Source organism: Danio rerio, chromosome 21, assembly GCF_052040795.2.
Source record: "Danio rerio strain M-AB ecotype USA chromosome 21, GRCz13ab, whole genome shotgun sequence".
Lineage (NCBI taxonomy): Eukaryota > Metazoa > Chordata > Actinopteri > Cypriniformes > Danionidae > Danio > Danio rerio.
Genome location: NC_141041.1, coordinates 12,726,331 through 12,742,629, shown reverse-complemented (window position 1 = coordinate 12,742,629; position 16,299 = coordinate 12,726,331). Strand labels below are relative to the sequence as shown.

At 31.8% G+C, this 16,299-nt stretch overlaps 1 protein-coding gene and 2 long non-coding RNA genes across 4 annotated transcripts; 2 read left to right on the top strand and 1 right to left on the bottom strand.

Moving 5' to 3' along the window:
* Window positions 1-236: 236 nt before the first annotated feature.
* Window positions 237-3,443, top strand: LOC100537030 (uncharacterized). Its single transcript, XR_015520033.1, has 5 exons — window positions 237-300; window positions 1,046-1,165; window positions 1,742-1,779; window positions 1,870-1,962; window positions 2,247-3,443. It is a non-coding gene; the product is annotated as an uncharacterized LOC100537030 (long non-coding RNA).
* A 1,042-nt stretch (window positions 3,444-4,485) lies between these two features.
* LOC141379992 (uncharacterized) lies at window positions 4,486-11,554 on the top strand. The gene is made up of 3 exons (XR_015520057.1): window positions 4,486-4,902; window positions 8,951-8,991; window positions 9,139-11,554. It is a non-coding gene; the product is annotated as an uncharacterized LOC141379992 (long non-coding RNA).
* On the bottom strand, window positions 6,299-16,146 carry cd8b (cd8 beta). Of its 2 annotated transcripts, XM_087300924.1 has the most exons (7): window positions 14,537-16,146; window positions 11,549-11,896; window positions 9,104-9,196; window positions 8,091-8,177; window positions 7,167-7,200; window positions 6,771-6,822; window positions 6,299-6,650 (listed from the first exon to the last, which is right to left on the bottom strand). In XM_087300924.1, the coding sequence occupies exons 1-6, from the start codon at window positions 14,580-14,582 to the stop codon at window positions 6,804-6,806; spliced, it is 627 nt and encodes a 208-aa protein (XP_087157050.1). In that variant the 5' UTR covers window positions 14,583-16,146; the 3' UTR covers window positions 6,299-6,650; window positions 6,771-6,803. The 2 variants fall into 2 exon arrangements, with proteins under 2 accessions (XP_087157050.1, XP_087157049.1); XM_087300923.1 differs by having other exon boundaries at window positions 6,299-6,822.
* Between the last annotated feature and the right edge of the window lie 153 nt (window positions 16,147-16,299).

Here is a 16,299-nt window from a genome sequence, read left to right as displayed (position 1 = left end):
AACTACACTCAAAAAAATGAACTTTCCCTATTGTTAGTTTTACTATACCCATCCCTGTTCACATTACATAAAACATAAAAGTAATTCAATTTACACAAGTTAACTATGTTATTTCTACAAAAATGGAGTACTGTAGGCTTTACCTAATAAGGGTTTGACTGGACAACTTAACATTGTGGAGTAAATCGCAAAACCCTCTTAAGTTTGGATATTTGCGGACACCGTAGCTTACCTATGGGCGGAGCACCGGAACAGAACGGAAGGCAGACATTTAGGAGTAGAAGATGGTGGCTTTGTCAGGTAAGAGTATTTTATAACTCTTTACTGTTAAATATCGCTAGGAAAAGTGTTCACAGAATTATGTTATTTTATGTTATCAGTGTATTTCAGAGTCTTTTGAGTTTTAGCATTTTTAGCTAGTTATACTGACTCGTGTTTCTCAAGGAAAGCACATGGCAGTGCAAAGACTGCAAAATAACTGTCACGACTAGATTAGTGCATAGACATTATGGTCGCGTTTTTATGCACTTATTCTGAGTTTCTCTGTAAATTTAAAACATGGAATGCGCTACACAGCCATCTTAATTTTAGATAGAGGTAAATTTGGTATTATATTTGCACATTCGTTCATTTAGAAGTCTCTATTGTTTACCATGTTACTTTGAGTTATTTGATCAGAATTACCACGCAAGTATAACTTAAAAAAAAAATTAACATTGTTTATTTGACTGTGAAAATTTTGTACTTTGATAGTTATTGGCTGCAAATGTGATTTCACTATTTAGGGTTTGCAAATAATACTTTTATGAAATTTTATTATTAAGTCCGAATGTGTGAATATAAAACCAACTTTACCTCTGTCCATGCAAATGAGAACACAGGGTTACATCCAAATGTAACTCTAGCCAAGTTCAATTGCCATGTGTTCTTGCAGCAATATAGAGTCAGAAATATTTTAGTAACATCCATAACCACCTAAAAAACAGTGATACAGTGCCTTGTATGAAAGCTATCTTTACTATAATCTTGTGTCTTAAATCTACAGATTGCTGCTGAATTTGCTGTTGAATCACTTCTGTCCCACTAATTCAAACATGTCAAAACTGGATAGTTACTCCAGCAAGCTGGCCAGCATCTCCCGTAGAGGAGGAGGAATTGCATAGAGGTAAAGTTGGTTTTATATTCACACATTCGGACTTTCCCCTTAATAATACAATTTCATAAAAGTATTATTTGCAAACTCTAAATAGCAAAATCATATTAGCAGTAAATTTCTATCAAAGTACAAAATTGTTCACAGTCAAATAAATAGTGTTAGTGTTGTTTTCAAGCCATACTCCCATGCTAATTCTGATCGAATATTCAACGTAACATGGTAAACAATATAGAGACTGCTAAATGAACAAATGTGAGAATATAAAACCAACTTTACCTCTATAGGAATTGCAGAAAGAGGTAACAAATTATAAATTATATTCACACATTCTATCATTTAGCAGTCTCTATATTGTTTACCATGTTACGTTCAATATTTGATCAGATTTATCATGCACGTATGACTTCTAAACAACATTAACACAGGTCTAATTCAATCTGAACAATGTTGTACTTTGATAGTCATTTGCTGCTAATATAATTTCCCAATTAAGAATTTGCAAAGAATACTTTTCTGAAATTCTCCTTAATAATATAATGTCTTTATATCCAAGTATAAAACCAACTTTACCTTTATGAATTGCAGGGCATAATATTTGAAAAGTGATGGCTACCATTGATGAGGTTTGTTAACTGTATTTTAAGATGCTTGTAAATAATTTCCACTTTAGTATGGTGTTTTTTCATTGTTTATACTTAATGTCTCTTCTACAGAATGATTCCATCTCAACTCGGAGAGCTTGCATTCTCAGAGCATTTTCTCTGTATCTTAATGAAGATTATGAAAACCTCATGAAGGAGTATACTGTAAGTGTTTTCAAGCAGTGAATGTTTAAAATGCCACCACATAAATTCACATAATATAATCAAGGAATATCAATACACAAAGTATATTTAACTTGGAGTTATCAAAAGTACAGACTAACCCTAACAAACACAGTAAAGTTGTTTTGTAAGTCACTGCAGGTGCGTTATGTGAAAGATTGAGGAATGGACAGTTGATACAAAATTCACTAAATTTACAATCTGTATTTTTGATGTAATAAAACTGACTTAACAGTGGTACTGTTTTTCTGTTTTATATTACACAGACTTTAAAAACTCAGAGAGAGAGAGAGAGAGAGAGAGAGAGAGACATGGCCAATACTCTCATTTATAATCTACATCGTCAGACCTGAAGGTGCAGAAGCCTGTGACCCACCATCAGGTGTTGGACTGATTGTTGAGGGAGTGAAAGTGCTTCAGAACCTTGGCGATGTCACCAAGGCTTGTGCTCTTCTTTTGGGAGTCATATACAGCTTGAGTCTCAGTTATCCTTCAGACCTGAAATACACCTGAATTTTTCCACAAAGTGTTGCTGGGACTTCAAGAACTCAAGAACAAACTTGGCTGAATCAGTACATCATTCTGGACAAATTAAAGAAATAGAGGAAGAAGCTTTTTTTGTGACATTTAAATTGTTTCTGTTTTTAAAATTAATGTGATGTTATCTTTGTTGATGGCACCAAAATTTTAAATGAAGTTCTGCAACTTTAAATGGCTAAATTGTTTGGTTATTTACAAAGATTATAGGTCAGTTTTTATCTTTTCATTACTAATGGCTCGAGCGATTTCAGATATACAAAATTGAACACTGGCAGTTTGTGACATGCTGCCTGCCTTAAACTTCCCTTTTCTCTTTCCAAGTAAAATGCTTTATTTGCAGTTGCTCATAGTAAAATAACATTTTGGTCAATAATAAACATTTTTTTTTGTGTCTTTTTGAAGCGAAATGTTATTTTGGTGGGGGTTGTCATAAATAGAGGCCAGTTGTATACTTTAACAATCGCTTAAACATTTTAAAATATCAGCAATTAAGCAATGTAGCGTTTCGTGACAGTATTGAAAAAAATAATGTCCTTGCACATTTTCTTTTTTAAATTCGTATTTGAAGAAAGTAGCACATTGTAAGAATGTTCACTATTGACCAAAGTGTTTAAAAAAAAATAAAAAATACCTCTTCAAACTGCTATTTCACCCGTTTGTGGATGTTTACAAAAATCGAGGCCAGTTTGAATGTTACTCTTACTATTCATTGTAAAGATCAGAAATAGAGTTTATAAGTATTTTAACATTCCATGTATTTAATTTTTCAAATTAAGATTTCAAATTCTTAAAGCCAGTTACACTTTGAAAGACACTTTGAAAGAATTTGTTTCAAAGGACCTGTGAAATTGAAATTGTTTTATGGATTTTAGGTGTATGTTGCAAAACCTTGCAAAAAAATAAATTAATTTTGTTTCTAAAAATGTTTGATTATTTAGGTTTTACACTTGTAAAGCACATACTTTAAAAGTGAATAAAAAAAAGAAAATAAAGTGTTCACCTTACATATTGAAAGTTCATAATTTTTACATAACATTACTAAGTAAAATATACATATAACTAAAATGTAATAATGACACATCTAAATTGGGTTGTATGTACTAAGGAATATTTTGTAAACTTTACCTGAATTTCTTCAGTTAATTCAACTATATTGTTACTTGTTGAAACTACTCAACACAGTTACGTGGAACCACTTGACACTCTTTTTTTATGTAAGTCCAACAAATCATTTTTTTGAGTGTATACAAACAACGCATCTAATTGCACTTTACTTTCAGGCTATGTACAAACAAACACCTATTTTACAAGAAAAGTGTCTGGTAAATGCTTACCATGTCTATCAGCTTATATTATGCATTCACAATGGTATAATCCATTATAGGGGGGTGGTCAAATGTATATTTGTATTATCTATTATTTCATTAGAATTAGAATTTAAGATGCAAAACATGTCTTACTATTTAAAGGACTGTACCCCATACAAATTGTTTTAATGTCCTTCAGGGGGGATCAAGCATTAATTAGGGGGGTCAATCCTCCCCTAAACCCCATGTAATTTGCACCCTAGCCTATAGACTACAAAGTTGTGAGAAAAAAGTTTTTGAAAAAAGTTTAATAACATTATAAACTCTTAATTGCAAATAAAAGTCAGAATAATTCAATATTAACTTAAAAAATAGTGAGACAAAATAAAGTCTGGGTTGTTAAATAGGAAGTAGCAATTGCAAGGAAGACCTGAAAGTAGTGATGTTAAACAATGTCAGAATTGTGAGAATTTTTTTTTTTTTTTACAGAATTCTGAGATAAGTCACAGTTACCTTTTCCAATCTCACAACAATTCATCAATATTGTGTATCGATATACTTAAGTAAATGAGTGGCTAATTCATAAAAATTTGTGATCATCACTTTAAAAAACTGACCACTTCGCCGGCAGTTTGATTGACAGGTGTTCCGGCCAATCATAACGCCGATATTCTGTGCGCCGTCACATTCAGCCAATTTTGACAAACAAAACCGTCTGTGTAAACAAAATAAGCATGAAGTGTAAGATTAGCTGTTTAAAGTGAAACATGGTGAAAATGTGCTCGTATGGGACTTTCAACGAAGACAGTTGCTATATAGAAAGGCTGGGTGGTATATATTTCATCCTTTTTTTCTGAGAGAAGTGTATGAAATGGATACGTTTTTTACGGCCTCAGTATCAACTGTCAATCAACGGTGAAGTCACTTGCTGAATGAAGACTCGAAACGCGAGGACTCGAGACTGATGATGAACTAATATTTTCTGTTATTGGAGCTACAAAGCCCGCATATCTTTAGTTAATGGAGATGTAACCTGGCAATAGCAACCAGTGAACTACCTGAGGACTGATGACAGGTGAGTTGAGCTAACATAAACCACACGTCGAGACCCAGATATACAATGAAGTAACGTTAATATTTAACGTTACCAGGGGCGTAGCAACCGGAGGGGACGGGGAAACGTCCCCCTTACTTTTAGAGACAGACCATTAGAATTAGAATTAGATATACTACCACCATTGTTGGGGCAACGTATTAAAAGTAACGTGAGTTACATAATAATATTACTTTTCTAAGTAAGGAGTAAAGTAATAAATTACTTTAAAAATAAGTGATACGAGTTACTTTTTAAAATGTAATATAAGTTACTTTTTATTTAATTGATTAACTTTTGAAAAATAAATTGCTGAATTAAAATGAACATACTCAATGAGAGAATAGGTTCATTATTTTCATTGATGAAAAGGAAAAGGGTATTTTCTCAATGGACAATGATTTTACTTAACTAATAAGACTAACGTTAAATTAAGCCTCAGCAAAGTTAAGGAAATGTCTCACAAAAGTAACATAAGAGCAATTCCAGCGTTATGGATGTGACATTTGCAGTAAAATCTTAAAACATAAATTCAGAAAGTATATGTTAACATTATTGAAACATTTGTTTATATTTTCCAAAACAAACAACCACAGAGTTATGGGAGCAGAAAATATTAATCTGTAAACATTTTTTCTATTTTAAATGAGGAAAATAAACATAAATTATGGATGTGATGAAAAAAGTCTGCAAGTTTACCGTATACAACATACTTTGTAGTAATTCTGTGAATTAAACGGCACAACCCAAAATAAATAAAGCTCATCAAAAGGATAAGAGTCGGCTCATTAAAGAACAAAAATTAATAATTTGCTTTATTTCACATTATTTTCATTTATGAGGAAAAAGCTCCGTTATGGATGTGACGTCTCTTCATTATAGATGTGACAGATGTGAAATTGGCACTTGTGTAAATCAAATATAATAGTTTGAAAACATTGACAGAGACTTTTTGAGTATTTTTAAAGCACAGAAAAATATTTGCTTACAGAAAAAAACGCAGAAATGTTTCGATATTTTGGTGAAAATTTAATTTTGTTATCATGGCAAGGTTGACATTTGGATGGAATTGCTCATAACGCATTACTTACTATAAAAAGGCAACTAGTTACTTAGGGGAGTAACTCAATATTCAATATATACTTAAAAGTAATGCATTACTTTTCAAAAGTAACTTTCCCCAACACTGACTACCACCATGTGTACATAGATGACCTGTTAGACTGAACTAAAACAGCAAATATCAAACCACCATTTTTGTCTGTGATCAGACAGTATAATTCAGTATAGTTTCATAAAGGCAACACACACCCTCAGAGGGAAACTTGATAGCACCCAAACCAGCACACCCTCACACAAAGACAGGGAGACACCTAAAGCACATAAACAACGCTCAAATACAAGAGTTTAATTAAAACACGATTGTAAACAACATCTGAAGCAGAATAATAAACATATCAGCACAGAAAAAAAGAACATCAGAAAAACTGTACATTTCATTACTGATGGTAAAAGTAAAATAAAAAAATATATAAAGTCTCTTAAGACGAACAGCTGGGTTTAGTCCAGGTTTAAGGTGAGATCAGTTCAGTTTTGAGGGTGAATACTGTAATAACAGAACTAAGAGCAGATTGAAGCTGTTTTTGTAATTCACACATAAACGTAATACATTTTAAAACATAATATACTTGGTATCTACAGGCCCACTTTTAGGGAAAAAAGACCACCACCTAAAAATGAACAAAAATGGCAAGCTTTTACTGTAGGTCAGGAGTCATATAATACATGCAGTTTAAAAGACAAGCATAGATTTTAAGGTAATTAGATTTATTTTATAAAATTGTAGATACATTTTGTTTGGAAATGAAGAGTCTCATTTTTGTTCATCGAAATGGATTCGTCCTGTGGAAAAAAAAACTACAGTGAATTTTCGTTTTTTTAATGCTTAAAAAGTTTTCTTATGCTCATAAAGCATACAATACTGGCAAAATAGTCTACAATGTTTTTGTTTGTATGGTTATCAAAGTTAGGTTGAGTCTAATAAGTCAATAAACCTAAAAATTAGCATTAACTAACATCCATAAGCTTTCTGTTTGCTCATTTTCGTGCTTGAAAGGCCCAATTATTATTTAAATGAATGTTTTTTTACTACACAAACTAACATAAATGGGCTAAATGGTTTAATTTTATAAAGAAAACACTGAAATCTTAGTATGTAGGTGAAAGATAAACATTTTTTTACTTACTTGGTGAATCGATGTCTGCACTTTTTAGGTAAACCTGTTTAAAAAAACAAAGTTGAAATATTAACGAGAATGCCTCAGTTTCTTTGGATTTAATGGATTTATTAGATATTGGCCTGAGTAAAATGTTAATCTGTTTTTTCATTTCAAAGTTTCTAATGACATTTCTTTCAGATTTCACTTAAAATTATTGTGATTTGTACAGATAATAACAGAGAGAGAGAAAAAAATAAATCTTTTCATACTTTTTCATATTTATTTTGTAACTTTTATGAAGTTAAATCATTGTCATGCTCTCTTAAAATGAATATTAACAAAACTGCCACTTTTTATGATTTAAAAAAAGATTTATTTAAATGTGGAAGAAACTGTTGTAGTTAAAATAGTAAAACAAATACTACAATTTTCAAACACACTTTAAACTTTGAATTAAAGAATGTATAGAATATATTTTTTTTACATAAAAGTCAACAGCATATGTTTTAATGGTGCATTATTTAAGAAACTTTTAATGAGTTAGCCAGGATTTAACTTTTGTAGCTACTTTTTAGATTTTGCAAAATGTTAACCAGCCAGTTAAGTTGAAATTACTTGTAAAGTTAATTTAATTAAACTTAAAAAATGTAATGCATCAACAAATGTTTTATTGCGTGTACACATCAAATTTAATTTATCTAAAATGTTTTATCCTATTTAAGTCTATTTAACTGGAATTTGTTATTGTTTGTAACTTTTAATCCGTAGCTGAACTATAAGCACTAAAAAAAGTATCTCAGAAATGGACTTCTGCATACAGTACATGCATGGGAGATCTGAAAATTTCAAAAGACTAAACATCTTGCATGGTAAAATTGAAGTCCTCAAGCTCTTTCTTTCATGTACCATGCTACAAAGACATCTGCAAGCTCCGTTTGTGTGTGTACTCACGACTGAAGTAGTAAAGCGTGCCCGCAAGAGCAATGGCCAAAAGCAGAAGAGCACCGATGCCTGGCCAAAGCACCGAACTTTCACAACCTGAAACACAAATACAAGCAAACTAAACATTAATGCTGAAAATACAGTCAGGACAATTTTGACCTATAAAATTCTGAAATAAAATCTAAAATTTTATAGCTCTTAATAAGCAATGAATGCTTGAAAATGTGTTTTAAGACCCTCAAAATATACATCATTTCTTTTTAGACAGTTTTTGTCTTATTTTATTATTTTTATTTCATTTTTTTAGGAGGCAATCATTATAAAAAGTTACACACTTCTTGTTCAGGTCAATTTGAACTTTTCTATTTACTTTAATGTGCCAAAAATGATCTATGAAGCCTATATAACACTTTTTCCACTTTCTAACATCAGTTTTGGGGTTGTAATTTGCTGATTAGCTCATTCACAACACACACACACACACACACACACACACACACACACACACACACACACACACACACACACACACACACACACACACACACACAGCTTGAAATTCAGCACTTCATTTCTGAATTCATGACACTTCATTTAAAGTGATGTATGTTGTTTAGTTAGTAATCTGCACCATTTTGGGCAATTAAAATAATTTCATTAAATTCCTTTAAATACAACTGATAATACTTGCAATTCTCAGATTTCTTGTTCCTACAAATTTCATAAAAGGATCTTTATATAATCGTTTTATTTGTGTGTGTGTTTGTGTGTGTGTGTGTGTGTGTGTGTGTGTGTGTGTGTGTGTGTGTGTGTGTGTGTGTGTGTGTGTGTGTGTGTGTGTGTGTGTGTGTGTGTGTGTGCGTGTATAGGCTAAAAAGACGAGGTCTTTTGACAAGGCAGTCATACCATGGTATGTAGGTCTAAATGGAACCAGAAAGTCATAAAAATCAGATTGTGTATGTGTTGTACAGGTTAAAAGAACAAGAAATCAGTAACATTTAAAAGCATGTCTTAATCCAAACCTTCAGTGGTCCTGTTGGGTTTGCAATGATTACAGGGGGTTCTCTTGGGTTTCTCTGTCTTAACTGTTGGCGGCTGAAGTGTTGGAGGATTCACTGAGAACAAAGAAAAGAGAGCGTCAGGACATAACTGTGGATACTGATTCCAAAGATTTACATTTGTTGTATGAAAAATTTACATTTACAACATTTTCTGATAAAATGAAGACAAAAAAAATTACATGCATAAGACTAATACAAATATTGAATGGTTCAGTCCAAATTTAAAAGTAATAATTTCCTCTCATGCACTCCAGATTTCTGTGCTTTTAAATTTCTGTGAAAAAATACGAAATTTGCATCCAGTGTGTCCAAAAACCTTACAACCAAGTCAACTAATGTACATTTTTCAGACTAAAGATCCTACAGGTGGTTTAAGATTGCTTAGACTAAATGAACTAAACGATTCTCAGGCCATATTTGAACAATTCATTGAATTTGTAAACACTCTGAGAAAACAATAAGTCTGTAAAAACAGTGAAAATGTAGATCGCTACATGATTAGCGAGTTGAGTATTTTGTTTTAGTTCTATTTTCCACTGCGCAGTTACGTTTTAGTGTTGGAAATGTCTGGAAATTAATGCAAAATAAAACAAAAAATTACAATGGTGCTTTTCCGTTTTACACCCATCAGTCACTTATTTTAAGTTACTTGATCTTGACATATTCTCAAGGCACCCTAAAAAAAAATGTTATAATGAAACCTCCACCTTGCAGGTAAAGATGCTGTCAAGGATGAAAACCTCAATCCTAGTGTAATTTTACCAGTATGACTCTTTAAACCAGCATTCAGTGTCTCGGTTTCACTGCTTTGGTATCTTCAGCCTAAACATTTCCATTGAACAATACCATTAAAGATCTTATAAACTTCATACAAAAATATTATCAGTTTCTTTAGTGTGATTCATGTGAGCAAATAACTTGTTTCATTAACAAAAAAGCGGACAAAGCAAGTCTGCTGTAAAATGAAATTAGTTTCTTTAAAAAGTGACAACTTGTTGCTTTAAATTATGAAGCAAACGAATTAGATGGAATTGTAAACATTAAGTCAACTTAACCATTCTAAGTTACAATTAATTTACTCACTATTTTTAAGCCAACCTGTTGCTTTTATGGCAACAGGATTACACTTAAAAGCGATTAGTTACTTTACCTAAAAAATAAGTTAACCTGTTAAAGCTGACATTATTATTATTATTATTTTTTTAAAGATTTGTTTTGGGCATTTTTGACTTTGTTTGACATGACAGTAGTCTGACAGGAAGTGAAGTGGGAGAGGGGTGTGGGGGGGGTAGGGTGTAGGATTGGGAAAGGTCCAAGAGCTGGGATTAGAACTTGGGACGGCCGGAGCGCTTCTGCATCATGTCAGTGTGCTAACCACTGGGCTGTTACGCCAACAAGCTGACATCATTTTAACAATATGTTTTATAAACATTTTAAGAAAATGGTTTACTCAATTTTTTAAGTAAAGTCAGCTAATTGCATTAAAAGAAGCAGGTTTAATCACTCTTTAAGTCAGCTAATCGTATTAAAAGCAGCAGGTTTAAACACTTTTTAAGTTAACCAATTGCATTAAAAGCAGCAGGATTAAACACTTTTTAAGCTAACTAATTGCATTAAAAGCAGCAGGATTAAACACTTTTTAAGTTAACTAATTGCATTAAAAGCAGTGGTTTTACTCACTTTTTAAAGTAAAGTCAACCAATCGCATTGACAGCAGCAGGTTTACTTACTTTTTAAGTCAACTAATCGCATTAAAAGCAATGGGTTTACTCACTTTTCTAAAAGTAAAGTCAACCAATCCCATTAAAAGCGGCAATTTTACTCACTTTTTAGGTCAACTAATTGCATTAAAAGCTATTTTTTTACTCACTTTTTCAAAGTAAAGTCAACCAATCACATTAAAAGCAACAGGTTTACTTCCTTTTAAGTCAAACAATCACATCAAAAGCAATGGTTTTTCTTACTTTTTAAAAAGTAAAGTAAACCAAACTCACTAAAACCAATGGGTTTACTCACTTTTTTTTAAAAGTAAAGTCAACCAATCACAAAAAAGCGGCAATTTTACTAACCTTTTGATTCAACTAATTGCAATAAAAGCAACAGGTTTACTCACTTTTAAGTCAACTAATCTCATCAAAAGCAATAGGTTTAAAATTGCCTTTTTTTACAGTGTCTTTATTTTTTTTAAGTTAATAATAGTTTTTTTACAGTGTAATACCATGCTATTTAGGTCTACCTAAATGTTAAATAAATGTATACATTAAAGATCTTATGCCATACCACCCTATCCTATACCCTCTGATTAAGAAAGCTATAAGCGGGATCGGGCATGTTAGCACTTTGACTACTTGAGAATCACAGGTGCTGTAACTCAAGAAGAAAGCATAGAAGGGCACTAGAGCATACCTCCAGGCTTTATGTAATATCCTCTGGGCATTATCTTTTTGGCTTTAAACATGCAGGAATAAAAGCCAGCATCTTCTCGCTGTAGATCTGCGATGCGCAGGTTGTAGGACACCTTTGGTCCATTGGACACCGTGCCCTTGAGAGAATGGTTCAGGTTTTCTGCGATCTCCTCTCTGCCGGCGCTATTGACGTACATTAGGAACTGAAAAGTGTTTGTCGTTTGAAGGTATCGGTACCAAAAAACCTCCTGGCAGGCGTGATCTGGGCAGTCACAGTTCAGACTTTCTGAGCCATTGATTTTTGGATAGCGAATAGCTGACGTCGCTTGGAAGGAAGGCAGCATAGAAGCTTTAGGAGAAACAAGGGAACAATCATTAGTCCGGCTTTGACTACCAATATTTTAGATATTCGTTAAATTTTATGAATACACAGTAAAACATTTATTGCTCCATTACATTTTTAAGCTGAATCAAATAAACTTTACAAGTAACTTCATCTTAACTGGCTGGTTAACATTTTGTATAATCTAAAAAGTAGTTTAAACCTGACTAACTTACTAAAAAAGTTTAAGTAACATTAAAACATATGTTGTTGTGACTTTTCTTTTTTTTATAGTGTATAGATGTTATCTGTTCGGATTTTGAAGGACATGAAGGACTTCAGTTAACTTATTAGTGTTTTACAAATTTAAGTGGATTGAACATAAAACAATTAAGTTGTCAAAAAATCTCAAGAACTGTATTGTTTAGCTTATTTTAAATAGGTAGTTTGAACAAACAACAAACCCTTTTTTTTTAGTATATAAACTCAAACTCAAAATAACGCCATGTGGTTTTAACAGTCATGCCATTGAATATTTGTGCAATAGAAAGTGATGTAAAAGGTTCTTCTTGGAACCATAAATTTCAGTAACTTTTATTTCTAAGAATATGAACATATCTCTCACATTACTTTTTTTCTATGCAGGAACATGTGTTTTAAATAGAATTACAAGCTGTGATAAGAAAAACAACAGTAACAGAACTACTGTAGCTGACAACAATAGACCATAGAGGACTGAAGATGCAGAAGTCAAAGATTTCCTTTTGTTTTGTAAGAATGGAAACCTGAAGAGACAGAACACTATTGTAGATCATCTATGCTGTCTGTGTCCTCTTGCAAAACACCTTTCCTTTCTTATAAGTGCCTAGGGGGAAAAGGCACACATTTTTTGTCCTGACACTGACATATTCTTATTACAAGTCAGAAAAAATTGAAAAAAATATAAAAGATTTTGCTTCAAATTCCAAAAGAGGTTGAGAAAGAATCTTTAGCGAACCAGATTTTAGTCGTAATCAGATTATACAAAGTTGGCTCATCAGTGCCTTGCCTTGAAATTGCTTTGAAATTTTGAAGTTCTGTAGGCTTACGTGGGAATATTAAAGGATTAAGCATTATAGTTCTTACTGCGCTTGCATGGGGGCCAAAATCTAATCTGTCCAGTCTATTTTGTTTTTCGTCCTTTACCTTTGTGGTGTGCATTTATCGTGCCATTGTTTTCAACAACCTCATGCAGTGTCACAGTTTATTGCAATTACATTCATTTATATTATTTTTTGTTTGTGATCTCGTATATACAATAAGAGCGCCTCCTATATCTAACCCTTTGGAGAACCACTCTGTAAAGTCTACTCCAGCACGTCCCAAAGACCTTCAATGGGGTCAACAGCTGGTCAACTCTTGTGTGAAAATGAAGAGTTCTTTCACAGTTTGAGCTCGATGAATCTCCACATGGTCATCTTGGAAATGACTGTGGAATAAATATATTCCGAACCTGGTTGTTTAAGAAATTAAAAGCTATTCAGTTTTAATTCATTTATTTTTCACTCCGCTTATGCATATTAGTATAGATATATATGGTTTGAAAAATAATATATCACAATGCAAGTATACAATATGCATTTCAGTGTGGAATACAAAGTAGTTTGTAAAAACATGAGAGTGAATCTGACTACCATTGTAATCCGATTATTAGTTTGAAAGAGTGGATCGTTATCGAAACTTAACTGAGCAAAAGAACTAACCAGACATAAAATATGTTTTTTGTTCGAAAAAAAAAACAACAACATTTTTTAGAATAATTAAACCTGTTAGATGCAAATAAATCTGTTACTTCACATAAACATATTATTTTCTAACTCGTAACACTTTTCTATATGATCAGATACGTAAAATTGTTGTACTCTCTTAAAAATAAAGATTCCAATATAAAATACAAATATTTTACAATTTTTTTTTTTTTGCAAAGACGCCACAGTTGAGCAATGTTTGATTACTTAACATAAATAACCTTTTCCCACTATATATATATATATATATATATATATATATATATATATATATATATATATATATATATATATATATAAATAAATAAAAACTCTTTTGGGGAATCCAAATGTTCAACAGATGTTAAACGTTCCTCTTAAAACCAATAAACAACCTTTATTTTTAAGAATGTAGCTAACAATCAATCAGTCGGAACTCCAAAAATATATATCACCTTATATTACAATATATTACCGTATCTCAGTATGAGAAAAACAAACAATACCACAAACTATTACTACTTACTCTAAATGTATTAAATATTAACTTTCCATTTACATTTCAAAGTTATTAAACATACAGTTTCCATACCCTGTATTTTTAAGTGCAGTAAATCTTGTATTTGACTTAGAGTGGAAAACACCTTTAGGCCTACAGCGCACCATCAGAGTCCATCGTAACATATTTAGAAACAATATACAAATATATAAATTGACAATGCAGTATTTACAGAATGCCACACCAATAAAAGACAGGATTTAAGTAGAAGCTATAATACATTGCCAGTTATTGATTTACATTTGAGTCTTCGTCATGCAGAGCTTATATCACTGTAGCCGTTCAATTTCAGGTCTCATTGAAAGTAATATATAATGATATAATGCAAAATAAAGTTCTTACCTGCCGTCAATATGAACAAGCAAGAGCACACACAATGCAGGGTCATTTTTGGGCGTCTGTGTGTGAGCTGTCAACTGTGTGTCTGTTGTTTTCTTTCTGTTCTTCATGTGTCACACTGAAAGGAGGGCCGGTGTGTGTGTATGTGTGTGTGAAGCCAATGAACCAATTACTGACAGCCTATCAGAGAATGAGTCAGAGGAAACACACAAATACATAAAACATCAGTGAAATAGGAGTTTTTCAGGAGTCTTTTTCGGAAAAATACATGTTTCTAGTTTCGTTATCACGTAAATAGCAGCTTTTGAAAAACATTGAACAGAAGAATTCTGTTAAAGTGCCTAATTATGTGAACAGGAAAAGTGATGGAATTTAAACTGATTTTGGCAAATTCTGATTAATTTTATCTTTATTTAGTGATTTTGTTTTTATTCACGTTCAGTGGATTATTTGCAAATGGAGTCAACTTTAATCATCTGGAAGTATGATGTTATTTTAACACATTTTAAAGACGTAACCTTGTTTGAATAAAAAGCATGACTAAAAAAATATGATTTCTAGAGAAATTAGAGGTTTACAGACTTTAAAACCAGTGTAGTTGAAATCAAACCAATACATGTGAACACAAACGATCTCCAAACACCCGAGGATGATTTTTAAAAATATTTGAGCACTAATTTCACAATTTTACAAAATAAAAATCAAAGATATAAAATACTGGTCATTCAATACTTTAGGAGTCCCTCAAGTGTTTTATTTTAATTTTAAAATGAATTTAAATCTTAAACGTATTTCCTAAGATGATCTTTTACCCAAACGCAGCTGCGTGACCTGAGAAACACCTGCTTCTGTCCGCAAAGCACCACAGCTGGCACAGCGCCAAATCTGAAACACACACATATGAAAACACTTCTGATAAATATCAGACATGATGAAAAAAATCACAATTATACTCAACATACTGCAAGGGATGAACAAGCTACCAAAATCACTTCATTATTCCGCCTGTAAGCACGTTATTGCTAGAAAGGGTGAAACAAAATACTTTAGTTGTTTTTTTTTTAAGGTGTTTTTGTTCCTGTGTCATTTTTCTGACAACTAAAGAATAATAATTAATTACATAAACCTATTCTAGGTTTATAATGTGTGTAGGTGCATGTAATTATGCATTATTAATTGTAATTACACAATAATACACTGCATATGTGCAATAAAGGCACCTTAAAATAAAGTGTTAACAATACTTCCTAATCTTTAAGCATTGATAAAGTATGCTATTTTATTTCTGATGGTGATAGATCGCAGATATTTTAGACATGTTTTTGGTGGTTCGTGGGCCAAGTGAAACATGTATGACAGTAGGATTTATTCAAGAGTCAATTTAAATGATTAAAAGACAGATTTGGCTGACAGGTGGCTGAATTGTGTTTTAAATATTGGGAAACGTATCTTAGTACACAGCGGGGCCTGCTAATGTGTGTAACCTTGTGTAGTTATATTTATAGTTAATTACATGTAACAAAATTACATTTTAAATTTATTTGTATATTTATTTTTTACAATTTTGTACAATTATACAGATTTAACCCAATAATTTATTGGTTGTTATTACACTTTGGCTCTGCTGTCTAAATGTCTACATTAATACTGTATATTAATATTTATTATCTATTTATTTTATATATATATATATATATATATATATATATATATATATATATATATATATATATATATATATATATATATATATATATATATATATA